This window comes from Raphanus sativus, chromosome 1 (genome assembly GCF_000801105.2).
Source record: "Raphanus sativus cultivar WK10039 chromosome 1, ASM80110v3, whole genome shotgun sequence".
Classification (NCBI taxonomy): Eukaryota; Viridiplantae; Streptophyta; class Magnoliopsida; order Brassicales; family Brassicaceae; genus Raphanus; species Raphanus sativus.
Window position 1 is genome coordinate 4,558,548 of NC_079511.1, and position 26,839 is coordinate 4,585,386.

Genomic DNA, 26,839 nt, shown 5'->3' on the forward strand with positions numbered 1-26,839 from the left:
GATACGGGGGAGGCAGGAGAAAGATGTCACTTTCCTTTTGAGATACTGTTTTCAGGCAGTTTTATATGCGCTGTGGCTTGAGAGAAATACAAGAAGAGTGGGAGATCCTGAGCAGCCAGCTACTTGTTTGATTGCAAGATTGGACAAGTTGGTGAGAAACAGAATTACATCTCTTAGAAGGAAGAAAGGAGATAAATATGAAGGTGCCATGAGAGTTTGGTTTGGAAGAAGATAAAAAGCTTTTATGTATTTGGTTTTAATCTTTTGGAACAAATAGCAGTTTTCTCACTGTAACAAGGTTTTTTTGAGATGAATAAATTTAAAATTCTTTTCAAAAAAAAAAATATATATAACATATATATATATATATATATATATATATATATATATATATATATAACTGTAAAGTATAGGAATGAATGTTGCTGCACCACAAGACCCATTGCTTCAAGTGTGGCTGCTCTTCTCTTTATATAAATCGTCCAAATAAGGCCCATATCTGGTTTTAAGGGCCCACTATATACGTCAACTAATTAGTGACTTGCATTGCAAGGAATTCGTTTTAGCATGCTTCGTGGTTTCTTAGAGAAATTACTTAAACTTAAACTTATAATTAGTTATAACTAAACGATGCAACAAAAAAAAAACTAAACGATGCTTCGAATCTTCGACCCGCAAATCAAGTACCAAAATAAAATGTGTCGTTGTCTTCGTTTTCTTCTGTTTTCTTAGAAAAAACATTTATTTTATATGCGACACAAAAGAAAAGTTATGCGACACGTCGATCACTACTATTAAGGATACTAGAGCTTTTTCCGGACTACGCCCGGGCTGTTTCACAAATTTAATATAATTTAAAGTTTTTGCATTTTTATTTGAATATATATATATATATATAATGGTATCAATTATAGAAATAAAAATCCTCAAATAAATATAAAAGTTTTACTATTAATGTCAAACAAATTTAAGATAATTAGAATTCAAAATTTCTAATTATATATGATCTATTTATTCTTTTATTTCTGATTTAGGTTCTTATGAAAACAACTGTTAAATTGACAACTAATGTAAACTTTGGAATAATTGTTTTTCATTTTTCTACTAACAATAAGTTTTTATTTATGCTATCGAGAATTATACTCTTTTGCATTGGTCCTTTGGTTTTCATTATATAATTCAAGTATCTATACCGATTCGTTTTTTTTTTATCTTCTTTTAGAACGTGGTGGAATTAGGAACAACTGAAATCACAGTGATTGAAGATACAATGGTCATGAGAAGTAGTCCTAAGAATCATGTCATTATTTTCTTTGCCATGCGAGAACGAAATTTAGAACAAAATATCCTTAATCATATATTCATATTAATATTTTGCTACATCTATTTTGATGTTTCTTCTCCAAGTGCCACTTCACTGTTATGTATTGAAAGTATATAGTATCTGTAGACAAACGTTTAGCATTGTCATATTTTCCAATATTATTTTTTCGCAGTAGATGCTACTCTCCCATAGAAACAGTCAATTTTAATTGAACGTTTGTGATTCTAATACTCTGCGACATTGACCAAATCTCCCGACTATTTTTGTTATTTCTTCATTTTGTCTTCATAGCATATTCCATGTTTCGAACTCATGCTTCTGTTTAAGTTTTGTTTAGACTGTACAGGTGGAGTAGTCATATCAAATGGTTTTATTGAATTTCTTCTTGTATCATTTTCCACGTATTTGATGTTTTGTAATGTTCGTCCAACGATCGGCCAAGTCGTTTCTCTAAACTGATTGTGTTCATGCGTCGCTGTTTGTTTTTAAATATTTTTTTTCTCAAATTCCAAAACATTTGCAATGGTCTAATTTTGTTACATCATTCTTTCAAGTTGCCATGCTCTTTCTTATGCGAACCTCCATTTTCCAGTTCATTTCATCTTTTTTCTTCCTCATCCCATGCATTTAATATTTTATTTTCAGTTAAGATATAATCTGTTCAATTTCATTTTGCTTGGTTTCTCAGATACATAGAGCAGACTTATCATTCTCACGAACATATAATTTGTACGTGTGTTTCCAGTTTCATATGTATTGTAAATTTTTGATAGTAGTAGTAATTACTTTTTTTGATGGTATATCTTTGAAAGATAAGTCTTGCATTCATTCTTTCTCTAGCTATCAATAATTTCTAGACCACTTGGTGAAGTTGCACGTGACATAAGAAAAGATATATTGGCATGGCATACACTCGATTAATATCTCATCTTTATATTCTCAAAAGGTTCCCATGATCAATGGTTTCATCATCCCAGTCTCTCGAACCAATATTGGCATCTGTCAGGAGAGGGACACATCGTCAGCATTGGTGGGTTCAAAGTCGTGCGACCACTTCGTCAATATGTCAGGTACCGTAAACAAAACCCATAAACACCTAACCTACTATATGTAAGAATCACTCAAGACCACAGATATCCACATATTACATGTACCGCGTGGAGCTAGTCTTCAATGATGATAGCCCCAAAAACATTCTACAACACCTAGTAGAATAAATATAACTCTCCAACAACACAGATGAACAAAATGACAATATATTACATGAAAAAGATCCTGCAGAGAATTAGTGACCACCATGATTTCCCTTCCATTTAGAGCTGACGAAGTAACCATATGTACTTATCTATGTCAATCAAGGAACCTTAATACATGGTCTTTAACTAACATAGACGAAACATCACTAATCTCTTCGCATCCCTCCTCTTGAAACTATTGATGCGTCTACGCTTATTAACCTGAACATGACTTGGACTCGTCTACGGATAGAGTGAGACCTACCTTATCCCAAAAGTCTCCTAGAGGTTCCATCTCTTTGCTGGAATCCTGGAATCACACAAACACAATCTTCAGATTGACTTTTGAGAAAAAAAAAGAAAGACTAAAGCAAGACATAAAAACAAAAGTAGAGTTAAGTTCAGGAAAAGCGAACCTTTTCAGGCTTTCTCGGACGCCGATGTGTACGGCTATGCCTTCTATGGTTGGCATGAGAGCAGAACTCCCCCTGGAGCCTAGATTCCTGCTCAAGCTAACACCACATTATCGAAATTACAAAATTAGACAAAATAATGTTATTACAACGACCATAACAGAGCAAAACAGTTGGCATGTGACGAAGAATCAACTCTTTCTTTCTATTTTGATAGAAAAATATTTCTTTACTTATGCATCTACATGATATTCAGAGATAAACTTCAAACAGAAACAGATTACAATGGACAATCATATACCTGGTAAAAAGATGATCAAAGAGAGAGGGAGAGCCTCCCAGAATCTTATGAGACTGGCCAGATCTACCGAGGAGGAGAGCATCAAACGCGGAAACAACAGCGGCAGAGAAAGAAACTTTTGAGAATCTGTCTACGCTCAATAAAATGATAAACTGAATATCCATCGTGCTCTCAACCCGCTCACATTTATAGATCTGAGAGGAAGGAAGGGAGACATCGCCATGGAATCTCGATCCAATGGGATTAACAATAATGACAGAATTAAAACAAATACATTGAACAAAAGGGAAGGTGAAGAGATAACAAATGAGAAGCGAAGAGACGATGTTCGAGGAGACTTTCTCTGATTTACGTTGAGTTTCCAGAGACCGAGTTCGGTTCAAGCCCATCAGAGGAAATGAAGGATCGACGTGGATGTATGATGTGTTCTCATTGGACTGAATTAAATAGGTGACGTGGACACTTTCTCCTTTCAAGTTATTTACCTTTATAGTATAGTATTGATTTTTTGTTCAATCCTCGATTTGTAGTTGACATCATGAAGATTTGATCCATCATTCGTTGGCCCATATCGTTTGAAAAAATCAATTCACAAATCAGTCTTTAGATTTTGCAATTGTTTTCTTATAAAGAATGGGCATGTCGATCGTAAAATCTGATTTCACGCGTCACTGGGAATTTTCTTTCTCCTTGGTTGTATCGTCAATCGTGTATGCATCAGATCAGATGTTGCGGTGACTCTTAACTAGGAGAATGCCATTCTATTGAGTTTTCTTCTTCTTTTGAACAATTAAGTTTTTACATTTTCTTAAAGAGTGATTTGTGGATTAACAAGAGAAAATATATTAAAACTACTAACCTTTTAATAAGTGAAGTTAGCAAAAGGAAATACATTTATGAATAATTTTTTTTTCTAGTGGGTCTCATAGCAAAAGCAATCTCCAAGATCTGAGTAAATGCGCTGTGGTGTCTAAAGAGTGAAACGGCAAATTATGTTTGGAAGAAAAGAGGAAAAGTCCAATGCCTTAAAAAGAAATGTTCGAACAAATATTAATGGGTCCCTCCCTTTAGATTTCCATGGGCCCGCGGATCCTAATTTTAATGTGGACGTCCATGCATTATTTATTATTTGTCAACCTTCCACTTGTTTCAAAAATTATGATCTTTGTCAAATAATTCTTCTCTTTTTTTTGCTGGCTTTTTGGATTAGTTTATTATTGCAGAGTAACTAAACGTTTGGTTTGGATAACAAAATGTTTTGTTATAATGTTATTGCGGCTACGTTATGATCGGGAAAATTGCATAAAAAACCTTTAAAGTGACAATCACTTACATTTTAAACCCTGAATTTATTTAACTAGCACATTAAACATTCAAGTTGGTTTTTGTATCACTAAAAACCTTCAACGTGGCTTACTTGTTCATCAAGCCGAAAATGTGACCTGTTGACCTGTTAACATGATGACATGTCAGTTTTTTTTGTTTTATTATTAATATTTATTTATATTTAGTTATTAAAGCAATTAACAATAAATAAAAATTGAAAAATCATAGATCATTAAAAAATCGAAATATTTTTCTTTCAAATGAAAAAGATTTTATTTTATAAAACAATAAATTTCTTCTCACATTTTTATTTTTAAAGTAAAAAGGTCTAAAATTTTCTAAAAAGTTAAGTGAATGCAAAATTTGATATATGTATTTAAAATTTTGTTTGAATTATTTATTGATTTCAGAAAATTTTATTTAGAAAATATATTTTAATTACATAAATAATAAATAAAACTAAATATTTTCAAAATAAAATAAAAATATTTTTAGTAAGACATTGAGTTATTTTTGAAAATCATACAAAATCTCTAAATTTTCTAAATTTTTCTTTTAAATCGATATCATTGTTTACGGTAAGACTTTTGACAAACTAATAATGACAATGATGGTTTTAAATAAATATATCAAAATGGGAAGTATAAATATTTTGTTTGAAATTATTTATCAATTTATGTAAATGACAGTTTTGATATATTTATTTAAAACCCAATTTTGATATATTTATTTTCAAAATAAATTTTCTGAAAATTAGAATTAATAAATAATTTCAAGCAATGTTTTAAAAAAAATTGACTTTCACTTAACTCTTTAGAAAATTTCAGAACCTTTTTGAATTTAAAAATAAAAAATAAAATTGAAAATATTTTTTTTTAGAAAAGAAATCTTTTCCATTTTTAAGAAAATATTTCAACTTTGAAAAAAATTCATTTTCTGTATTTATTGTTAGTTATTTATATTAACTAAATAATTATAATTTAGATGGGTTATAATTAAATATAAGTAAATATTAATAAAAATATAAAACTGATACATCACCATTTTAACAGGTCAACAAGTCATATTTTTACTTGATGAACAAGTAAACCACGTTAAAGGTTTTTAGTGATATAAAAGCCAACGATATGCTAGTTAAATAACTTCAGGGTTTAAAGTGTAAGCGAATGCCACTCTGAAAATTTTTTATGCGATTTTCCCCGTTATGATCTATGGCACCCATCGGCGGTTTGGAAAAAGACATTATACGTATATCTTAATCCGAACTTTTACATTGTTTATTCTCTTTTTGTTTGTCAACTATTTATTCTTTGGATTGCATTTTATACTTTCGTGATAACAAAGTAGAAACTGACCAATCACATGAACAAGACATTTATCTACAACATAACGTGTTAAGAAGAATAATACTCACAAATCTGCAATGAAAGATTATCTCGGTTAAAAGTTTAGATTTCGTCAACTAATATGTGAAACCGTTACATCGAAACATGCGTGACACTGAATGTGAAACCGATCATAAATTCATAACCGAGCCGGATTATACGCACTTTATTGAACAGGTTTACTTCTAACCGCTGCTCTCAACTGCAATGGTGACCAAAACTAGCTCTCAACTGCAATGGTGACCAAAAAAAATAGCTTTTTATTCTGTTTACGAACAGTCAAAAGTCCTTTTCAGGTTTTCACTCACACCAGTAGTCAGTAGATATTAATCCGTCTATTGTAGTGTATATTTTTCGAGTCCTTTGTACGGATTTCTCTTGCCTATTATTTATTCGATTCTAGGAATATTTTCTCTATAATATTCGCATACGCCCCCCACCGGATTTTCAGAAATCTCATTTTATTAATACATTTTTTTCTCAAAATAAATGTCAAAATTTCAACCCTAAAAGCACGGCACACAAAAAATAAAAATATATATTTTACAATAAAAGATTTCGTTGGATTTTCCTCTCTGGAAAAGTAAAATATAATTAAAATTTGAAAAGACCATTCTAAAAAGATTGATTTAAAAAAAAAATAGAGTGAGAGAAAGAAGAAAAAAAATCAGAAATATAAAAAACTGTCATAAGGAGAGGAGAAGAGGAAAAGAAAACAAACAGATGTGAACTCTCTCTTCTTCTCTCTTTGTCTTAAAACTTTTAATATCCTCTCCTCTCAGTTACTACCACTACTCGTCAATGGCTAGCGACGGTGGCGTTTCTTGTCTACGGAGGCCAGAGATGATGAACGTCGGCATCGGAGGAATGGAACATCCTCTTTTGGATGTAGATGAAGTTCATGTCCTGGCCGTCGACGACAGCCTCGTTGATCGGATTGTCATCGAGAGATTGCTTCGTATTACCTCCTGCAAAGGTTCGTCTTCCTATTTTTTTAAAAAATAACTAAAAATGCATTTATACATCTGAAAATTCTAAAAGAAAAAGAAACATATCTTCGGCGGTTCTGTTTCAGTCACGGCGGTAGATAGCGGATGGCGTGCTCTGGAGTTTCTAGGGCTAGACAACGAGAAAGCCTCTGCAGAACTCGATGTAATAAAGTCTTCCAACTCGAAGAGATTTTCTTTTATAATTAGTGATCAAGATTTTGATTTTTTTTTTTTTTTTTCTTACCGATTCTTAAGAGATTGAAAGTTGATCTGATCATCACGGATTACTGCATGCCTGGAATGACAGGCTACGAGCTCCTCAAGAAGATCAAGGTCTGAATTTTTACCGCCCTTTTACAGATAATAGTTTTCGATTTTTTTTTTGAATCCTGTCTGAACAATGTTGGAATTTTTCCCGGGAATATGAAACAGGAATCGTCCAGTTTCCGACAAGTCCCGGTTGTAATAATGTCGTCGGAGAATGTAATAACAAGAATCGACAGGTGAGTTTCGTTATAAATCCTCAGGCTTTGTCTGATTTCGAGTTAGAGATAAAAACTGTTAACTGATTAAACCGATTCCGGCAGGTGCCTTGAGGAAGGTGCGGAGGATTTCTTACTCAAACCGGTGAAGCTCGCCGACGTGAAACGCCTCAGAAACTATCTGACCAGAGACGTTAAACTTTCAAACGGAAACAAACGGAAGCTTCCAGAAGATTCGCCTCCGTCGACTCTCTCGCCTGATTCGTCGGACTCTTCTCCCTCGCCGTTATCTCCCGTGGAGATCTTTTCCTCGCCGCCCTCATCTCCAATTGACGATGACAATGTGCTGACATCGTCGCCGGAGTCTTCTCCATCGCCGGAGGAAACGCCGGTTCGACGGCAGAAGATGAGGAGTCCCGGGTTAGATTAGTGACCTTTTTACTGTGGGGTCCGTGTAATACCTATCTCCGTTAACTTCTTTTTTCTTTTTTTACCTTTTGACGGTGTTTTTAATTGCACGTTGACTTAATGCCGTCGATTTTATAAGCTTTTCGACTTATAAGCTTTAATTAAAGGATAATGGAAGATTTAGAATTCATACTAATTAGTTTTCATGTTTATTGACTGACAATATGCATTATGTGGATTTGAATTCGGAAACGAATGGTTTTAAGTTAGTTACATTACATATCGAACGCAGTAGTGTAGCATCGACTAGTTGAGCACAGATGAATCATCAAAGAGCCTTTACTACTTTGCCTAATTTGTTGTATGATTCTACTTTTATCATTTATGCATGGAAAAACGATTTATTAGAGAAAATATAGAGACCTTGAGGATCACTTTCTCAAATATTTAGTACTCGCCTGCATTTATTGAAAGATTGTTTTGGTTTTGAGATCTTTAATTAGGTTAAAACGCTTATAGCATTTGTAAAACCCAGACGTATCTACTATCGTCAACTTAACTAGATCTGAAATGCCTTTTACAAAAACAAGTAACTGATAACGTCTGAACCCGATCCAAGATAAATATTTAGGTGAGACTTAAAGAGTATAAACGAGTTTTTGATGAAAATTTTAGTGCACAAACGTAACCTCAAAAACAAAATATTACTAATGTACAAAGAAGTGGATGCATCATTGATTTTATGCATGTGTACATGTGTATAAAGAAAGCAAGAAAAATAGAAAATAGAAAAGTTTGTAAAGCTGGAAATGGGCAACTCTTGTTCCCTTTCTTTGGGGCATATATCTCCATAAATAGTCTTTACAGATCCGTTGTCTGTGGCACTCATTTTTTGGTGTTTCTTTAAACTGTAGAATGTGTGTTTACAACTCCACTTTGATTCGAGTATGTATGATCTTCACATGGATGCGGTATACAAAAGTTACTCTTAACATAAAGGATTATATTCGTATAACCTCATCATGTGCAGTTAATGACAGAGCCAACCACATCTGAAGGAGTAATTCAATATTTGAAAATCTAGATACAATGTACATACATACCAACAAAAACCCATTTAATTATTGTCGTCGACAACAAAATCATCCCTAAAGGATACTCCTCACGTTTGGCGTAACTTAAAAAGATTGCAATAAATTTTAACAAATATTTTCAATGGGTTGCGTTTTTGTCCCTTCATGTGGGGAACGAATATATCTTCCTTTTTTCTCCTTTATCTTAGCGTCCCGGTGGCTGTCTCCACGTTTTTTGCTTTAGTCTTAAACATGTAGACCAAATCACATCAAACCAGAGTCCCATGTGTGTTGCTATTTATTCAAACTCGTGATCTTGAATGATATAGGAGATCTTTCTTTTTAAGACTAATAAACATGAAATGAAGTACTTGTTGATTGAAGAAAATACGACTCCCCGATGTTGCAAACTTTTGTATCATACAATATATATTCTGATAAGAACTATACACCAAAAGGTCCAAAACTGGAGGAAACAAAAAAAAAGGTGGCGTGAGCCATATGATGATATGATCATACTACACACCACCAAACCTTTGCACAATCTCTAAGAGTCAAAGAACCTTTGCAACTAAGAACCTCAACGCTAGCCACCTGAAACAAGAAAATAAAAACATAAGTCTGGCTAATTACATCAAGGAAGATCACACAGCCTTTGGCCGGTAATGGGAAGTAAGAGTTGGAGTAGGTACGAGTTTTATAGAGACGGCAAGGACATAATTTTGCAGTTGAGCATAATGTGAAACCGCGATATTCTCCTCTGCTTTGAGATTTCGCTCACTCTTTTAAGCCTCTGTCCCACTGGATTCTCTTTCCTCTGCTTGCTTCTGTACAAAAGATCTGACGTGTTTGCTATATACTTCACCTACAGCAGTTGAATGATCATTGGGGGAAAAGTAAGTTTCATTCATCCGCATTTTAAGACGGCAAGTCTTTCTCAACACACACAAAAATTCATTATATATCGTACCTTCGAAGTACTGCAAGCCATCTTGAATTCGATCCCATTTATAACATTTAATCCTTCCATTGCAGCAAGCTTCCCCGAAGATTCATCTATACCGATGAGTTTCTCCTTGTTCCTGCAGAGAGAGTTTTGCTCACACAATACACTCCAGAACCAAAGAAAGCATATATTATATATACCATAATGTTCTTATCAATGCTTCCTCACCTTTTCAGAAACACTCCGTGATTCTCTTCATCATTGACGGATGTCAGATAATTATTTTGTAGATATTCGGCAAAACCTGGCTCCATCGCTGCACCTGTTACTTCAGGATGACTGTTCATAAGCTGAATTGAGAGACTGGCTTTTGTCGACGACTGCAATAAGTTCCAAAATGAATATTAATAATAAACTACGACTTGAATGGAGAAAGATTTAAAAGGTTCAAGAGAAAACCTACATATCTGATCCGGTATATGTTTGCCTCATGGAGAAGGGCACGTGCATTGTCATGATACAATGGATCAAGGAATCTTCCCTTTTTTCTGCAGTTCTCATATGCGTATAGTTGAACAAGCTTGGTGTCTGTCTCATCAGCTGCAACCGCATGGAGCTGAAGCATAATATCCAAACCATTCCAATGATCAGGAACGAGAATGGACGCAGAGAGTAAAGGAGACAAGAAATTAGTTTGTTCTTACATGCTTAACAAGCTTCTGAACTAGCTTGTCCAATGTGAAAAGAACATATGACTGTGCTCCAAAAGCAGAGCGGCACTCATCTTCATACTTTGTATTGTCACTAGAGCCGTCAAGTAAATTAAAGAGTGCATCCATGAACCTAAAAAGTGTTATGCTTCCAAAAATCAGTAAGGAACTATTTCTTAAAGAAAAAAAACTATTAACTTGGAAGATATATATCACCTTGAATAAGGATCAGGAGTTGTGTTATCTGGAGCCTTCCCCTTCTTTTCTGCCTGTTTCTTTGCTGATTGCATCCTCTCGTACAACATCTGGAAAACAAGCAGAAGTACACAGAAATTAGCACCGGAGATGAGAAAATATCATATTAAAGACTCGAGAAGCTTGCTTTGAACGATCTTTACCTGATGAAGCCTAAATAGAACATAACAGGAATCATTCCCGTAGAAAACTCGAGAATCATTCTGAGAGCCAGTTTCACTAGCTTTCAATGGCCCATGCACATGCTTGGCAACAGGTTTTACAGTTTTCAGAAACCTTTCTGAAAATGCGAAGGATCGATCTTCACCTTCGGGTCCATTAGCCACCTCACTATTGCCGGTGGGAGATAACTCACCCTCTTCTCGCTCAACCTCATGCTTTTCGGCTGATACTTCGTTCACCTTGCGAACCTCTACATTTTCAGTTATCTGGTCGTTTCTTGGGGACACCTGCTTGAACGACTGGATAACCTGTAGACCATGAACCAAAGTTAGGGATCAAACTGGTAACTAAAGATGGTACAGAAGTACATACGATATGGTTTCACACAACTCCATACTGCGACTTACCTCATTAGCCATAGCTTCATCATCTTGCAGTTTATCGTGCTTAACTGTTTTCACTATACTGGTAGACACATCTTTCACAGGAGAGCTGCCTTGCACTGCTGGCTTATTCTTCTTCAGCTTTTCCTGTGATCTAGGATGTTTACGGTTCGACCCAGAAGCGCTGTCCTTCACTGCAACACTTGCATCATGCAATTCTTCGTTGTTGCTTTTTAACTTCTCGTCCATCGCCAGGTTACCTTGATTCCTCGAAAGAATGCCGAACATGGGCTCCAAAAAGGTTGTCCACAGCTTCATTACCCTATCTGCTTGTTCCGTCGCACACAATTCTTCACAGTAGTACTTGATTAACAGATACAGCTCTTCATGAATTTGTGTATCACAATAGTTGAACTCCAAGTCTGGAGTAAATGAAGGTATAGTTCTGACAGAGATAGCTTGAAGCAGATCTTCTTGATGCTTTTTCTCGCTGATATCTTTTATCTCTGCCACTAAATCTGCATTTAAGGACCAAACAAAACAATGTCATCGATGCAAACTGTAACTCGAAGTAAGTTCAAAATCTAAGCTCTGCTCTCAAAATCAGCAATCTGGTGCTACAAATTTCAATGAAATTTTAAATGCAAGCCAAACAGAACAAGTGGACGTTGGAGATCTTCCCATAGTGAACTTATTTAAGAAAGGAATTGTAAAAGAAGTTTACATTTTGTGCTCAAGTTCTTGGCGTCCTGCTGCTTGAAATAGAAACTACGATGATCCAGTGACTTATGGTGATTCTTGGCATACACTTCAGCCCAAACTTTCTGAAAATCAGAGTGGCACCTTGCCCATTCTTCTTGCTTCTGCTTCAAGCGCGTTAGTATCACCGGTAAAGCGCTATGCATATTCTTCTTCAGAAGATCCATGACATCAAGCCCATTATCACCGTATAAACGCTCAATGCATCGTAAGTTCATAGCTATAAGATACAAGTTATTGGCACAAATAAGCGAAGGATGGACAAAAATATAGCCACACTAGATTTTTTGCAAGGACTTACCTGATAAGTGCTTTTCAATGCATATCGTAGTGTCCGTTGAGATTGAATTGCTGTTGATCTTTTCCAGAAGAATCTCCACGTGTATGATAGCTGAACTTACGGATCCTAGTAACATGTCCATCTCATACCTGTCCACACATTAGGAATGTTAAAGAGGTGGATTTTATTGCGAACAAAAAGATCACCATTTCTCATCAGATCATACCTGTCATCCTCACACCGAAACAAGCTTTCCTCGTACTGGTTTTTGCGCATATGACTGAACGAGTAATCTTCACTCCCTGAGGTGACGGATACTAGGTGGTCATTAAGTATCTTTTTACCAAGTGCATTTCTGTACCTTGGAATCTCAACTGGATACTGCATGGACAAAGACCAACCATTTGATTATAAAAGAACGGAATGACGTAGTAAACTGCAGTTTAGTATAAAGATGTTATTAAGGAGTCCTTGGCACTCACATCCTTTGGAAGGCGCCGATAACTTGGTGTACACTGAACGCACTCGGAAAGATCAAGTTCATTTATAGGTGTTCCCACATACTTTGAAGCAGATAGTGGACTCTTTTGATTTCCAATATCATTACTGCCAGCCGCTGCACTTTTGTCAGTTCTATCTGTATCTCTTTCACTCTCTTCATGATCTCGAGTTCCCCCATTGTCCTCCGCCTTCAAATGGCTTCGATGGCCTTCTTTTTTAACAAGGGAGTCTGCAAAAATCAACTACCTTAGAACCAGATATAAACTACGGACCACTGCGCATGATCACAGTATACAAGATGAAGATACAAACCACTACTTAAAGACTTTTAAAAATGACCATGGTCACATTATAAAAGACGAGGGTATCTACATCACTAGAATGAAAGACATCTTATAGAAATGTAACAGGTCATCCGAATACTCACTTCCTAGGGTATTACCAGCGGGGAAAGCGACAAGGTTCTCGTCACCATCTTCGCGTTGGTCAGAGTGTTCAGACTCATCTTCGACCTTACGCTCTCGTTTTATTCTCTGTGGAAAAAAAGAGTATATAGATCAACATCTCAATCAAAAACTGAATCATCAAGTTCCCTAGAGGAAAGGATGAATGACCAAAGTTCCTCTCCATTTAGCATCACATCACAAATATAGCTACTGCACAAAAGATGCTATCCTTAAGAAAAATGAACTAAACCTTCTGGAGCGGTGCTGCATTCTTCCCAGAAGTAGATTCTGAACAGCTAGGTAAGAAATTAACGAACTCCACCAGCAGATCTTCATGACCCTTGAACAGCAAAGTAACCTACACAACAGATGATGATCAGAGAAATGCATTACAACTGTCCCACTAACAAATAAGATAAAGAGGCAGAAAGTCTGAAGGGTTACCCCCTCTAGGCAACAACAGTAAACATACCTCTTTGTAGACATCAGTGATGGACTTTTTGTCCTTTCGGTACATGTTCAAGATGTCTAGAAAACTTTTATAGGCATGTTCATCACCACCGAACCTCGCCTGCAAAAGCAGTGATAATTCAAAGTAAAACCTTACCTGAAAGAAAAATCAACATAACCTCAGTGTGTACATTTTTTTACATACCTTGATCTTGGTGACAAAACTGATAGCATCTTTGAAATCCACCTTGGTCTTAGGCTTCTCTTCCTCAGGGGAAAGGGTTATTGTATGGTCTTTGGGCAAGAAAGTATTAAAACCCAAGAGTAGGTCGTTGTACCCCCTGAACAAATCTTTAATTCTATCTATGACACCAGCAGTGTCGACTCTGCAAAACCAAACCACGAATATCACACGGTGAGGTTTATAAGAAAGACAAAAGTGAAAGTGAAAGAGAAGAGGTATGTATACACACCTCTGAGCTTTAAAGTCCCTCATGATCTCAAGGAAAGTCTCATACTTGCCTACATTGTCATGAAAAATGGTCCTCACAGTTCTGAGGTAATGCAGGGCGTCACTTGTGGTTAATCCCCCCTTATTGGTTCTCCTGCAATGCACAAAACAAACACATGTAAAGTTAATTTCAAACACAAAACACTTTGCAGCTACTACATAGAAGAATCAAAAACCAGCTATAAGTTGTAAACCCTAAGAACAACTACACGCCTCATAAGGAAAACTCACACTCTAAGGATAAGAGACTTACGTTTCTCTATCTCTCTTCATCTCTTCTTTCTTCTCAACTAGACAAAAAAAAAATCAGGTTAAAACAATCAAAGTCGAGAGAAACAGTTCAGAATCAAACGAAACGGTTTTCGTTTCCACCAACTAATAGCAAACGAGAACCAGATCTACCAATCGAACAAGGTTTAAACACACACAACAGACAAAACAAAAAAGCGAGCAGGAGATGTTTGATTAGTATAGCGTTGAAGACCGGATCACGTTACTCGCACGGTGAACAGAACGATGATAACTTTTTCACCGTTCCTTGGTATCGGCAAAAGTGTTGGAGAAGTAGGAAAAGTTTCGCAAAGTACAAAAAAAAAATAGAGTAAAAAATAAAGGTTTTTTGTGAAGTATTCGAGTCACCTGGAACAATCAAACATGCATATGTGATGAGATTGCGTCTGGTTTTGGAGTAACCTCTCGCGTTTTTGTATATTTCTCTCTCTCTTTCTGGTAGCGGAGAGGAGATGGGAGGGTAACGCAATGCTGGGAGCAGGCGGAAAAGAAGAAGAAGAGGACTTGGTTTATATATACTGAGAATAATTAATTAACATCTTGTTTTATTTTAACGCATGTAATGGAAAAAAAAAGCATGTTATTTGTATTTTAATTAGAGCTTTAGAATGAGAGGGAAGGTTATGAAATTGATTCCGAGTAGAGCACGGTTAGGGTTTTACTTCTTTTTTTTTTACTGAGCTAATGGGCTTTTTAATGGTCCATAACATGGATATCCCATCCAGAACTCCGCTTTTTATGTCACTCTTTTTATTCAAACGCGATGTACTGAACTCTGGGTTTACTCGTAAAAAAAAAAAAAACTCTGGGTTTACTTCTCCGTGACAACATCACATGTACACAACATATTTTAATTCTAGCCGCATTTTCAAGCAATAATCTAAACCATATTTTTGTGAAAGGAAGCTTGACTTTAAAACAACAGTGGGCATTTGGTCTAGTGGTATGATTCTCGCTTAGGGTGCGAGAGGTCCCGAGTTCAATTTTCGGAATGCCCCCTTTTTGAGTTTTTTTTCTCTTTAACTGCATCTTCCACCTGCCTTCTCCTTCTAGTCCAGGCCCGTGACATTCCACGTTATCATGGAATAGTTGACGGGCTTACATAAAGCATTGTTCCGTTTTTTTGGAGGTTAGTTTGTATATTGGGTTTATTACCCATATTATGAAAACTGTAAGAACACAGATATTTGTGTTTGAGATGACTGATTACTGAATTAGAGATGAGTAAAAATGCCAATGAGATTTTTTTGACATTTGACTAATCAAAAATGCCAACAACCATCATCAAACTACAACAACTCGGCTCCAATATCCACGTGTTATAATAAAATCTCAATCTAATTCCTGTCAGAATATACTAAACCATGCCTTAACCGGATTACAACATTTTTTTTTACTTTTCTGACCATATCCATCTTCTCTCTGAGCCAAAGGAGAGAGAGAGTCTGAAACACCACCGAAGACCAGAGCCACAATTTAATCTCTGGCGATTTCATCTTTCAATCTCTGGACGAGATGCCGCCGAACGGAGATCTAGACCGTCAGATCGAACATCTGATGGAGTGCAAACCTTTGTCGGAGGAGGACGTGAAGACGCTCTGCGATCAAGCTAAGGCGATCCTCGTCGAGGAATGGAACGTTCAGCCCGTGAAATGCCCCGTCACCGTCTGCGGCGATATCCACGGCCAGTTCTATGACCTCATCGAGCTCTTCCGAATCGGTGGTAACGCCCCCGATACGAATTACCTCTTCATGGGTGACTATGTAGGTCTGGTCCTCTTCCTCCTCCACCTTTCCTTGTTAATTTAGGGTTTGTGTAGATCTAAAGGTTGCATCTTTTATTAATGTATGATTGAAAAGTTTGTATCTTTTTTTTTTAAGATTCGGTTTTGTTTTTTTTTTTTTTTTTTCGTGGTTTGTAGACCGTGGTTACTATTCAGTGGAAACGGTTTCTCTATTGGTGGCGTTGAAAGTTAGATACAGGGATCGGATTACAATCCTGCGAGGGAACCACGAGAGTCGGCAGATCACCCAAGTGTAAGCTTTTAATGATGTGTCTTGTTGTTAGTTTTTAACTACCATACGTTTTACCTCTTTGATTGTTTTGTTTTGGTTGAAGATATGGTTTTTATGACGAGTGTTTGAGGAAGTACGGGAATGCAAATGTCTGGAAGTTTTTCACAGACCTTTTCGATTATCTTCCTCTTACTGCCCTTATCGAGAGTCAGGTTTGTTTGAGCTCTACTTAACGATTGGTGTTTCGGACATATTCTATTTGAAGTAAGTACACTTTTGACTTGTTGTGAGTTACAGGTTTTCTGTTTGCATGGAGGGCTATCACCTTCTCTGGATACACTTGATAATATCCGAAGCTTGGATCGCATTCAGGAGGTATTTTACCTTCTTCTTTGACTGTCCCTAATTTTGGTTTTTATTAGAAGAGTTATGAATTGTGTCTGGCTCTCTGCCTCCACTCGCTCTCTTATGAAAGAGCAAATATCTAACGGGTCATCTCTTGGACTCTATGTATGGTGTGTGGTGATCTGTAGGTTCCACACGAAGGACCAATGTGTGATTTGCTATGGTCTGATCCCGATGATCGATGTGGGTGGGGAATATCTCCACGAGGTGCTGGCTATACATTTGGACAGGATATCGCAACTCAGTTTAATCACAACAATGGACTCAGTCTCATATCAAGAGCCCATCAGCTTGTCATGGAAGGTTTTAACTGGGCTCAGGTATTCATATTCATCTCAAATTGTTAAGGTTATATAGGGATATGATTGTAGCAATATGGATTGAATCATTGATCTCTCTTCCTTTTTTTGCTAACAGGATAAGAATGTGGTGACGGTGTTTAGTGCACCAAACTATTGCTACCGGTGTGGAAACATGGCAGCGATACTAGAGATAGGAGAGAACATGGAGCAGAACTTCCTTCAGTTTGATCCAGCTCCTCGACAAGTCGAACCAGATACTACCCGTAAGACCCCTGATTATTTTTTGTGATTTTTATTTGTATTTTTTTTCTTTTCTAAGTGGAGTTCGAGTTTCCCTCAAAAAAAAGAAAGAAGAAAACATCATTTTGTTGTTGTTGATGTGATTGATGAGAACAAAAGTTTGTAGGAGAAGCGTCTATATATAGAATAGTGTCTTCTCATTGTCATTTCACTTGTTATACTACATAGAGGAATGAGGTTTCGAACCCTGCCCCCTCTTTCATTTCAGTTTCGTTTATTGATTCAAAGTTCCCTAAATCGAAATCTTTCTACTTTCCAAATTTGAATCAATGATTTGTAGAGAGAGAGAGAGAGAGAGAGAGAGAGAGAGAGAGTGCTCTTTGAGAACCAAACCTTTCCTTAGATAGATTACAACACAACATAAAACAAAAGAAAAGCATGTGAAAAGCTTAAAACAGTTATTAACATGTTCTGAGACAGCAACAGAGGAAAGTGTACCACAATCTACCTCCGCTTTACTTCATGTCTAAACTAGGAATCTATAACAATAAAACCTTGTATAATAATATATATATTTCATAAATGTTTTATACGTATGCTGCTGCTTCTTTTTTAGTGACTAACATTGGAGATCGAAGTTTATTTAGTGATCTTGTGCCAGCTTTCTTACGTTATCACTGTTATTCACTATGATCTTTCGAAACCACCTCCTACCTGCATATGCAGCCACTCCGGTGATGCTCCTCTGCTGTAGTCCCTTGTAGCTTGTGACCCGAACTGCATTCCCGGATTTTCAAACGTTTGCTGATCAAACTGAGATTTTGCCAAAAAACGTGAAGTTGTTCAATGAAAGCTTTGTGGTATTGATGTGAGAAGAAATAAAGTCTTCTTTTTAACTTTTAAGTTGGCTAAATCGACCGCATTCATATCTAACGACTATGATCTGTTGAGTTTCATCAGTCTACTTAACAATGTCATTAGAAGCAGAACACATGAAGTATTTGGAGGAAAAATTTGGGACAATGGATCTTAATGATAGTTACACAACAGGGCTAACCTCTTTTGGCGGGAAAACCTCGATACCAGGAGTCATTCTTGAGTTGACTGCTTCGAGCTTCATCGATAGAAACTGAAAAACAAAAGCAGTATTGTGAGATAACACAAGCAATAAACAAACAAAAAACGTTACAGAGAGAGAGAGAGAGGGAGCAAGACTGCACCTCAACTTGACGCTGCAGAGACTGTATGTAATTGATTATCTCATCTAGAACAAGCGCCTTTCCGATAACCTGACCCATACAAAGATTCAGGTATTTGTTTTAGCACTATTCAGAAATTTATAATTTGTTGATAACAAAACCAAAAGGTGCGACTACAAGAGGAGAGACATGATGAAGAGAGAAACCAAGACCCGATTGATATATACTACTCTACCTTGTTACAACCAGGGACAAGATCTTGCAAGATTTTCATCCGCTCGCTTATCTTTTCTCTCCTCGCCTACAAAAACCAAGAAAACTCTGTTACTCTTCTTCTCAAGTTTTCACATTTACCTGAAAAGCTTTTAATACAGAGAGCAGTAATTAATTTATAAAAAGAGTTAGTTAATTAAGTACTCTTTCAGCTAGACTGTGACTATCTGTAGCCTGTCCCCTTCTAGCTCGCACATGTATATAATCTTTCGGAGGTTCAGGCAACAACTGCTTCTTCTGATCCAACGTTCCTGTTTCAACCTCATCTTCGCATCCTGTAGTCCTCTGCTTTTTACTCTCACCATCATTCTGTAGGCTCCACACAAAAAAAAAACAAACAGAAACCACTAACATCAGAGACTTTTAGTTAAAAAAAAAAAACTACTAACATCAGAGAGGGTGTTGCCAAGTGTACTTAATACATTCAAAACAAGCTCTTACACACTAAACACGCGTCTTAAAAAGAGTTTAAGAAACAATCACTACCACTTAACTACCAAAGATCTCAACCGTTTGATCCGTTATTTATTTCAGAAATTAAAGAGGGAAAATCAAATCAAAACCGTTACCGCGTCATGTCCGTCGCTGCTGACGGAGAAGACTTTCTCCTCCGCACCTGCTTCCCGCCGCTTCCTAGCACCGGCGATACCGGCGACCACCGCCTGAGAGAGCGCGTGGCTCATACGAGCCGGATCTTTGCTAATCAGATTCGAGTCGGCGAACTGATGATGGACCAAGTTAGGTCCACCGAACGAGACGCCGCTCCTCATCGAGGAGTTAACGGTCCCGCCTCCGTTGATGGGATACGACGGCCAGATCTCCGCCAGTTGGTTATACGTCCCAGCCTCGTTCATCATCCCGCCCGGATCCATCACCTGAGAAAAACACACTCTCTATACCGAGTTGACTCAGCTGCTACCGGTTCCACTCACTAGAGAGAGAGAGAGAGAAAGGTGGATGTGACTTGTTTTGAGAATGCGATCTCTCTCCTTAGACAGTGGAGTCTGATGCGCACTGTGTCTCTTCCTCTCTTTCGCGATTTCCCTTTTTCTTTATAAGTTTTATTTACCGACCTTTTTCTAATTTTATTTTATTTTTTTAAAATAAGAAGCTGTCTGCTTCTTTATTTCTTCTTCGCTTTTACTTTTTTCCCCCTTTTTACATCGGGAGTTGCAGGCAAGTCACTTCATAGCGAGGTTTTCTTTTGTGGGACCAGCTTTATTTATCCTCTGTGTCGCGGACTATACTTTAATCCACTCGATCAAAAAACATCATCGGTGATAAGAGCTTCCACGTACGCATATTCATATGGTAAGACGAAAATGCACATCACTTATTTAGTTTATCTTTCTAATTATCGGCTTTGTAATAACTAATAACTACAACAAGATTACATAATCATCACTGATTAGTGATTGACAACGATGGCTTCTTGGATTTTAATGATGCCAAGTTTAGCTAAACAAACAAGATAATCTCTCGTTAGTTCTTTTCATTTCTTCTAATCATATAGGATCATTACTAATATATATATTATTGGCTTTTGGTCATCTCCAACCCAACTCCATTTTTAACTCCAAAATAGAGTAAAAATGATTATAGAGTAACATATGTTTTAACCCAACTTCATATCTCACTCTATTTTGAAATTTACTCTATAAATGGAGTAATCTATTTTTTGTTCATAATTTCATTATAGAGTGAAAAATGGAGTAGTGTTAGAACAATTTTACTTCATATTCACTTTTATTCCATTTTGGAGGAAAAAATAGAGTTTTACATTGGAGATGCTTTAACTGCTAAAATGGAAATATGATGTTTTACTTTTCTTTTTATTAAGTCAATACTCAATAGTATGATCATAGGCTACCATTTAGCTGTACTGTTCATATAGTGTTTGACTTGTTTTGTTTGCTGGGTCAAGAGATTGAATTTCACTGTTTGTGAATTTTCATTTGTGATTTCCATATTCAACTTATATATCAGATAGTAGCAAATCACCTGCCTCCAATTTTTTGGCAAATTATAAATTTAATACCTAGTTGTGATTATTGGATACTCTGGAACGAGTCTATAACACAATCTTTCAGACAGCTTATATAATACTAAAATTTTGTGTTTGTTTTTTATAAAGTCCCTTAGCTGCGATAAGAAGCTCTAACTCTACCACCTCATATGATTAAATAAGCAGCCTAACATTAGAAATTAGATGCAACTGCACGCAATATAAAACCACACCAAAAAGGAAGGAATAGTGATGACAAAGGCTTTATTGTTGAGAAGGACTTGTAGAATAGGAATAGCATTTTCTGCCAAACACTTCGCTGTCTTGTTACCATTTCTGTTATATAATGAATAGTGCTCGTTAGGCACCTCACTCTCACCGTTTAAAGCTTTCTGTTTCTCTTTCCCTTTTTCACATCAGAGAGTCTCAATCATTATCTGAAACGTGTCACCATTATATTCCGAGCAAATAATGTGAACAAGCACCACGGATATCGTGGACGTACGATGCTCGCCTGTTTTGCCTAACTCTCCTCCTCTCTCTCTTTTTTCCTTCGTTAAAGAAAATTGCACGGAAGTTATATAACGTATTATATAATGCATCTCTGTAACATCATGAATTTTGATATATCAAAAGTCTAAAAGAATTTATCAGGTTATATATGTCATCAAAGTTTATTTACATTTTCTAATATATCCGTTTAGAACTCTAGAGTTAATCGTGTTTGAGATATAGCAATGAAATAAGGGATGATGCTATCGAATCAGATGTGATTCGCGATAACGTGCAAATGAAATCAAAGTACAGGAAAAGTCATATGGCAATTAAAGGATTGGTAACAATAATTTCGAATCTATGAAAAAATTAACGGACCAACCATTGGACAGAACAGAACCTTGTATCGAATGAACGGGCATGTATGACCCATTAGTAGTGGAAGGTTAGACGTTACACTATCATTCATCATCGGTACTGACTATATGGTGATTTTTAATTGAATTTGGGATGGAATATATTGATTAAAGATAGATGCTTTTTATACGAATATGTTGATTGATCTCTGGGTTTTAGATTATATGCTCAATCTGCATGTGCAAGAATATGAATCCGAACGGGAACTAATAATTTATTTGCAGTTACAAGTACGAATAAAAAGGAATTTAAGCACGTGGGAAATACGTAACATAATGTGAAAATGGACTGTTAAGTGTGAACATCATGCTTCACGAGTAGTACGAACTGTTAGGAAATACTCCGCGTGCTTAATTGCTGTGAAAGGTAGGGTATTCATATGTCGCATTTGGTACACATATATGGGAAATTGTTTATTATTTGAAACATATTTTATGTTGTTTTTTAGGTTGTATGTTAGGTGGCTAATGTAATTACCTAATGCATGTAGTAAGTTAAACAATATCTTGAAAATGTAGGGAAAGGTTGGCTAAAAGTTATGTACAAAGACACTATTCCAAGAGACAATCGAATATGTTACTACGAAGAACATGGATTTGTGTGTATCACATTTGACAATGCGAAATTCGGATGTTATTACCTTAAAATGTTTTTTTTTTCAACTCTAGCTTTAAACACCAAAATATTTAATGCGTGTTTAACTTGATCTACATGTAAAAATTTGTTTGAAAGAATTGTATTTTTTTTTTCCAGTACCGTCTTTATCGCCTAACAATCAAATCAAGAAAACATCAATATGGGGCTGAAAAATTAATAAAGCACTATATATATCTAATATCTTCCATGTGGTTATGTCTATTTTTGTATAATTTATAAATTTTAAAAATGTTATCTTCATTATAAATAGATTTATACTTCTTTTACAGTATTCTTGTACAGGCAGGGACAAAATAAATATGATTTTCTAAAATTTATCTTAATTGACACATGCTAATGTCGATAAATACTATTGATTTTAAAAGTAAAAATCACGATAAAATTTACAAGAAAAATTTCCATTTTGGTTGACAACATAATTTTCATCAAATTGTATTTCGTCAAATCAAATGTTTAGAATGGATAATCTGAACAGATTAATCATCAGAGAATATAATTGCTCAGTTAATCACAAACACGTAGAAGAGGAACATCAATCTCAAAATCGTAAAGCCCATTTTAAACCAGGCCCATATAGAACAAAGTAATTTCTCTGACAACTCAACTATTCGTACTAATTGGTTTTTCAGAATCCCGACGACCTAAGTGATATTTTCTCGAGAAAATAGCGGGGGTCGAAAATTCAAAAAAAAAAAAAAACGGAGGAGAAACCAAAAATGGAGCTCCTCAAGCTGTCAAAATTCAAATTGCAGCTTCAATCGATGATCGGAGAAGTGAGAGATCTGCGTGTAAGTTTAACAGAAGTTCCATATATCTGTGGAACTCTTCTTCTTCATCAACTTTACCACCGGTGATTTTTGCAGGAAAGGGAGCGATCAGTGACGGATCACTTGAATCTCATCAACCAGGTTTGCGGGAATCAATCAATGTTTACTGTACACGGCCTTCATTGTTTTGGTATCGCGTTTCAGAGTCGTGAAAATCGTTAATCGTTCGTTGCCTGCTTTGGTACAGAAACAGAAGCAGACGGAGGAGGAGTACAGCAGGAAAGTGCACGAGCTAGAATCTGAGTTAGTTTCTTCTAGAGAAACGCAAGAGGCACTCGAGAGGAAGGTTCGTTAAGATTCCTGTTTCAGTTTTCAAGATATGTGAATGAATCAGCGAATTGAATTTGCAGGTGAGTTACCTCCAGAACGACTATAGTTTGCTGGAGAGCAAGCAGAACGAATTGAAGAGTACTATCCAAAACCTGCTTCAGTCACGAGAAAGTTTCTTAAACGCTTACCAGGTGCTTTTTGCTTGTTAATTTTTTTTGGGATTATAGGAATCGTGTAACCTCAGTTAAGTGAAATTTGCAGGAGTCGTTTAGTGAGATGAGATGTTCAGTTGAGGCCAGGGATAGGAAGATTGGTATCCTTCACCAGAAGATAACATCTCACTTGGCATTGTTTGATTCAATTGAGAAAGAGGCGTCGGCGATCAAAAACGTTATTCAGGAAGTTCAGGGACTTGTGGATCAAAAAGAAGATGTAGGCATGTAGATAGATCCCTTATCTCTTGCTATTTTTTTTTTTTTTTGTTGGAGGATATGCTTCCGGAATACTAATATGCATATTCTCACGGTTTCTTGTGATCAGTGGCTGGATTGAAAGAAAAAATGGAGCATGTCTCTACATATGAGAAAGTATTCATCGGTGAGTTTCTCAGCATCCTTGATTCTTGAGAGGTTACTTAATTGTTTATTTTACTCTTGTGGTCTCTTGTGTGAACACGGGGTGTTTATATGAATGTAAGTCTTGAAAAATGTTCAATTATATTGATACTGATGGGTCTGTAGAAGTGTGTATGGTGCGTTTTAGTTTCTCTGGCTTTCTTTTCTCCATAAAGAGGCTAAGAATTAAAGGCATGCCATCTTCATTTACTTGGAAGTGACTGAAAATCTGCATGCTTTACCCTTATGGAGACAATGGTTTCTAACATCCTTTATTATGCAGAGAAAATCAGCACTTTAGAGGAGACAATTGAATATCAGGAAACAGAATTACAGAGCAAGGATAATAGAATATCAGAGCTTTGCGCTCAGCTGGAAGAAGCAAAGATGAAAAATGAATATCAACTTCAAATCGAAGAGATATCCATGATAGATTTTAATTTATTATCTTACTGAATTGCAAGGGAACTAGTGCAAGATCTTTCATCATAAAGTAGTTGCCATGTTTTTGTTTGCTTGACCAGCCTTACTTTCAGAAAACTTTGAAGGTCAAAGATTTAGTTGTGGAGAACTTGATTTCTGAGAAGGAGGTAGGAAAGGAGATCATTAGTTATGTAATGAGTTTCTTTTTACATCCTCAAACAGTCTATAAGTAGTGTTTCCCTTGTTTAGGCATTGCATTCTGAAGTGAGGAGTCTAGAGATGATCTTGTTGCGGATTCAGGAATCTGTCACCCATATGACCGAAGAGGTGAGAGATTAATTCAAATTTTCCTTTTCTAACATTCCATCCTTTTATAGTTGTCTATTGATTTTCAAATTCAAATGAATAAATTGAAACTTCAAGTCTTCCACTCTCTTGATATGTGACAGGACAGAAGAGTGTTCACATCAATACTGACACTCGAACAAGGTGCTGATGAAAGAAACAGCCATTCGAGGTCTGTTAAATCGCTTGAACATATTCCCTACCGCTCCATGGGCGGGTAGTTTGCATCAGCAGTTTTCTTAACGAACATGACATGATATAATGAATCTTTACTCTTTTGTGGTTCTACTTTGGGATGACCTCAGAGGCATTTCCGTCTCAGTTTGAATAAAGAATAGTCCCCAGATAAACTCACTCTTTTTCGATTGGCTAACTAGGTACAATGATGCAGTTGACAAAACGGAGGAACTTGCATGTGAAGCTCCTATTATGGGTTCCCAAGAAAATTCAGGTATGGTCTCTTCTTTTGTTGCCTTGTTACTTCCTTTGCTTAGAATTAAGTATCACTGAACCCTGTACCACAATCCAGAAACAAAAGCCATAACTTCGTCAATGCAAATAGGTATGAACTTGTAATAGAATGCTAAGAGGATGTTATCTAACCGACTTGCTGCATAGGCAGAAGAGAATTACCTTCATCAATTTGAACTTTTTTTGCACTAACCAGATTTCCAACTTCCTTTTGCAGTAAACGTTATTTCATCAGCGTCTCCTCGGTGTGCGCACCAAAACACAGGCTGCAGTTTGGTACAGGAAGCTGATCATGGACCGGACTCGGGGCAGTATCTGCAGCATAACAACGTCAGTGGCCATTGGCAGAGTACTAATAAAAATGACCACTTTGACACCGAGGCAAGTAAAAAACGCTTTTCTCTTTGTTTCTTACTTACAGTCACTGACTCACTGTTAGAAGTGAACGTCCAAACATAATGGTAATATCACCAGGTTCTATGACATTCTGTAGATTCAACTTCCTCACAATATGAGTCATCAGCTATCGATCTTAGATTTTTTGAAGTACCTTTTGCTTTCGGATTCTTATGAACATCCTAGTAATATCATATAAGCCTATTCCTTTTTTAGAGAGTAATTGCAAACTTGATGTCAATATAAGCCTATAAGTCGTCAATGTTTTGCAGGACAAGTGCAAAGACTTAATGAACCAGCCTGGTTCAGAGTGCTCAACTAATCGTGTATAGTAAGTAAGGGAAGTGTCTAATCACGATTTATGATCGTTATCACTTCTTATCGTTATACTCTTGTACACGACTAGTTAGGACTCGTGTCATATAACGACAAGAACATGAATTTTCTACTCACACGCAATGAACAAGAGAAAAGGTATTTTCTTTGCATTTCTATAAAGATTGGAAACGAAATATAGGTCTCTCAATTTCTTTTAAAATAAACTCTTCCTTTTCCATAAGATCCATTTTTTCTAGATGATCTAAATTTAACTAACCGGAGATTGTAAACCAGCATTGTCTTTAGGTAAATCTTATGTGTTATGAAATAGAGAGAGATATTTTGTGACGATTCTTATAAATGGACAGTTGGCTGTTGGTAACCTAGTTAGTTGTCTACTGCTAATTTGTCAGATGCCATTTGGGGCTATACGAAAAATTACAACATGTCATTTTGTTAAACGTTTCTATTAAAGCGGTGTATTTAGGATTTATAGGGAACATCAAAGATGACACACATGGTCCACCATTCGATTT

At 36.3% G+C, this 26,839-nt stretch overlaps 6 protein-coding genes, 1 long non-coding RNA gene and 1 other non-coding gene across 11 annotated transcripts; 4 read left to right on the plus strand and 4 right to left on the minus strand.

Annotated features, from left to right (window-relative positions):
* Positions 1-2,402: 2,402 nt before the first annotated feature.
* LOC108854418 (uncharacterized) lies at positions 2,403-3,742 on the minus strand. 2 transcript variants are annotated; one of them, XM_018627981.2, is made up of 3 exons: positions 3,274-3,742; positions 2,976-3,062; positions 2,403-2,869 (listed from the first exon to the last, which is right to left on the minus strand). In XM_018627981.2, exons 1-3 carry the CDS (start codon positions 3,660-3,662, stop codon positions 2,842-2,844), a joined length of 504 nt encoding a protein of 167 aa, XP_018483483.2. In that variant the 5' UTR covers positions 3,663-3,742; the 3' UTR covers positions 2,403-2,841. The 2 variants fall into 2 exon arrangements, with proteins under 2 accessions (XP_018483483.2, XP_018483474.2); XM_018627972.2 differs by having other exon boundaries at positions 2,976-3,071; positions 3,274-3,717.
* A 2,910-nt stretch (positions 3,743-6,652) lies between these two features.
* On the plus strand, positions 6,653-8,075 carry LOC108850706 (two-component response regulator ARR4). The gene is made up of 5 exons (XM_018624193.2): positions 6,653-6,960; positions 7,060-7,136; positions 7,229-7,306; positions 7,406-7,476; positions 7,561-8,075. The coding sequence occupies exons 1-5, from the start codon at positions 6,786-6,788 to the stop codon at positions 7,883-7,885; spliced, it is 726 nt and encodes a 241-aa protein (XP_018479695.1). The 5' UTR covers positions 6,653-6,785; the 3' UTR covers positions 7,886-8,075.
* Positions 8,076-9,294: 1,219 nt separating this feature from the next.
* On the minus strand, positions 9,295-15,147 carry LOC108811995 (paired amphipathic helix protein Sin3-like 6). Of its 2 annotated transcripts, none has more exons than XM_018584130.2 (20): positions 14,979-15,147; positions 14,593-14,629; positions 14,302-14,433; positions 14,034-14,214; positions 13,851-13,949; positions 13,629-13,736; positions 13,375-13,465; positions 12,914-13,161; positions 12,658-12,812; positions 12,453-12,580; positions 12,117-12,371; positions 11,417-11,910; positions 10,991-11,317; positions 10,809-10,897; positions 10,587-10,725; positions 10,346-10,498; positions 10,111-10,262; positions 9,907-10,018; positions 9,629-9,801; positions 9,295-9,530 (listed from the first exon to the last, which is right to left on the minus strand). In XM_018584130.2, exons 2-19 carry the CDS (start codon positions 14,610-14,612, stop codon positions 9,634-9,636), a joined length of 3,051 nt encoding a protein of 1,016 aa, XP_018439632.1. In that variant the 5' UTR covers positions 14,613-14,629; positions 14,979-15,147; the 3' UTR covers positions 9,295-9,530; positions 9,629-9,633. The 2 variants fall into 2 exon arrangements, with proteins under 2 accessions (XP_018439632.1, XP_018439626.1); XM_018584124.2 differs by having other exon boundaries at positions 13,360-13,465; positions 14,979-15,129.
* A 409-nt stretch (positions 15,148-15,556) lies between these two features.
* TRNAP-AGG (transfer RNA proline (anticodon AGG)) lies at positions 15,557-15,628 on the plus strand. Its single transcript has one exon. It is a non-coding gene; the product is annotated as a tRNA-Pro (tRNA).
* A 391-nt stretch (positions 15,629-16,019) lies between these two features.
* Positions 16,020-17,799, plus strand: LOC108811426 (serine/threonine-protein phosphatase PP2A-2 catalytic subunit). Its single transcript, XM_018583507.2, has 6 exons — positions 16,020-16,398; positions 16,553-16,667; positions 16,750-16,858; positions 16,944-17,021; positions 17,180-17,371; positions 17,469-17,799. Exons 1-6 carry the CDS (start codon positions 16,146-16,148, stop codon positions 17,640-17,642), a joined length of 921 nt encoding a protein of 306 aa, XP_018439009.1. The 5' UTR covers positions 16,020-16,145; the 3' UTR covers positions 17,643-17,799.
* Positions 17,800-17,972: 173 nt separating this feature from the next.
* LOC108841402 (transcription factor BPE) lies at positions 17,973-20,105 on the minus strand. Its single transcript, XM_018614162.2, has 6 exons — positions 19,635-20,105; positions 19,210-19,374; positions 19,028-19,093; positions 18,814-18,882; positions 18,651-18,722; positions 17,973-18,406 (listed from the first exon to the last, which is right to left on the minus strand). Exons 1-6 carry the CDS (start codon positions 19,935-19,937, stop codon positions 18,281-18,283), a joined length of 801 nt encoding a protein of 266 aa, XP_018469664.1. The 5' UTR covers positions 19,938-20,105; the 3' UTR covers positions 17,973-18,280.
* A 1,063-nt stretch (positions 20,106-21,168) lies between these two features.
* On the minus strand, positions 21,169-22,142 carry LOC108859701 (uncharacterized). Its single transcript, XR_001950511.2, has 2 exons — positions 21,966-22,142; positions 21,169-21,621 (listed from the first exon to the last, which is right to left on the minus strand). It is a non-coding gene; the product is annotated as an uncharacterized LOC108859701 (long non-coding RNA).
* A 1,134-nt stretch (positions 22,143-23,276) lies between these two features.
* Positions 23,277-26,505, plus strand: LOC130509964 (uncharacterized). 2 transcript variants are annotated; one of them, XM_057006302.1, is made up of 13 exons: positions 23,277-23,427; positions 23,503-23,547; positions 23,654-23,752; positions 23,817-23,927; positions 23,998-24,172; positions 24,277-24,333; positions 24,634-24,770; positions 24,881-24,940; positions 25,023-25,100; positions 25,223-25,290; positions 25,496-25,569; positions 25,807-25,970; positions 26,258-26,505. In XM_057006302.1, the coding sequence occupies exons 1-13, from the start codon at positions 23,356-23,358 to the stop codon at positions 26,315-26,317; spliced, it is 1,200 nt and encodes a 399-aa protein (XP_056862282.1). In that variant the 5' UTR covers positions 23,277-23,355; the 3' UTR covers positions 26,318-26,505. The 2 variants fall into 2 exon arrangements, with proteins under 2 accessions (XP_056862282.1, XP_056862285.1); XM_057006305.1 differs by lacking the exons at positions 25,807-25,970; positions 26,258-26,505 and having other exon boundaries at positions 25,510-25,569.
* The last annotated feature ends 334 nt before the right edge of the window (positions 26,506-26,839 follow it).

Coding starts and splice junctions, on each gene's coding strand:
- LOC108841402 (XM_018614162.2), bottom strand. CDS start 19,937: ATGGATCCGGGCGGGATGATGAACGAGGCTGGGACGTATAACCAACTG. Junction 18,883..19,027: donor TTGTCCCTGGTTGTAACAAG/GTAGAGTAGTAT, acceptor TGTATGGGTCAG/GTTATCGGAAAGGCGCTTGT. Junction 18,723..18,813: donor CTCTGCAGCGTCAAGTTGAG/GTGCAGTCTTGC, acceptor TTTGTTTTTCAG/TTTCTATCGATGAAGCTCGA.
- LOC108854418 (XM_018627972.2), bottom strand. CDS start 3,662: ATGGGCTTGAACCGAACTCGGTCTCTGGAAACTCAACGTAAATCAGAG. Junction 3,072..3,273: donor TTTGATCATCTTTTTACCAG/GTATATGATTGT, acceptor ATGTGGTGTTAG/CTTGAGCAGGAATCTAGGCT. Junction 2,870..2,975: donor GTCCGAGAAAGCCTGAAAAG/GTTCGCTTTTCC, acceptor GTGTGATTCCAG/GATTCCAGCAAAGAGATGGA.
- LOC108850706 (XM_018624193.2), top strand. CDS start 6,786: ATGGCTAGCGACGGTGGCGTTTCTTGTCTACGGAGGCCAGAGATGATG. Junction 6,961..7,059: donor TCGTATTACCTCCTGCAAAG/GTTCGTCTTCCT, acceptor GTTCTGTTTCAG/TCACGGCGGTAGATAGCGGA. Junction 7,137..7,228: donor AAGCCTCTGCAGAACTCGAT/GTAATAAAGTCT, acceptor CCGATTCTTAAG/AGATTGAAAGTTGATCTGAT.
- LOC108811995 (XM_018584124.2), bottom strand. CDS start 14,612: ATGAAGAGAGATAGAGAAAC. Junction 13,737..13,850: donor TCACTGATGTCTACAAAGAG/GTATGTTTACTG, acceptor TCTGTTGTGTAG/GTTACTTTGCTGTTCAAGGG. Junction 10,263..10,345: donor ACATATACCGGATCAGATAT/GTAGGTTTTCTC, acceptor AACTTATTGCAG/TCGTCGACAAAAGCCAGTCT.
- LOC108811426 (XM_018583507.2), top strand. CDS start 16,146: ATGCCGCCGAACGGAGATCTAGACCGTCAGATCGAACATCTGATGGAG. Junction 16,668..16,749: donor AGTCGGCAGATCACCCAAGT/GTAAGCTTTTAA, acceptor TTTTGGTTGAAG/ATATGGTTTTTATGACGAGT. Junction 17,022..17,179: donor GCTTGGATCGCATTCAGGAG/GTATTTTACCTT, acceptor GGTGATCTGTAG/GTTCCACACGAAGGACCAAT.
- LOC130509964 (XM_057006302.1), top strand. CDS start 23,356: ATGGAGCTCCTCAAGCTGTCAAAATTCAAATTGCAGCTTCAATCGATG. Junction 24,941..25,022: donor ACTTGATTTCTGAGAAGGAG/GTAGGAAAGGAG, acceptor TCCCTTGTTTAG/GCATTGCATTCTGAAGTGAG. Junction 25,291..25,495: donor GAAAGAAACAGCCATTCGAG/GTCTGTTAAATC, acceptor TTGGCTAACTAG/GTACAATGATGCAGTTGACA.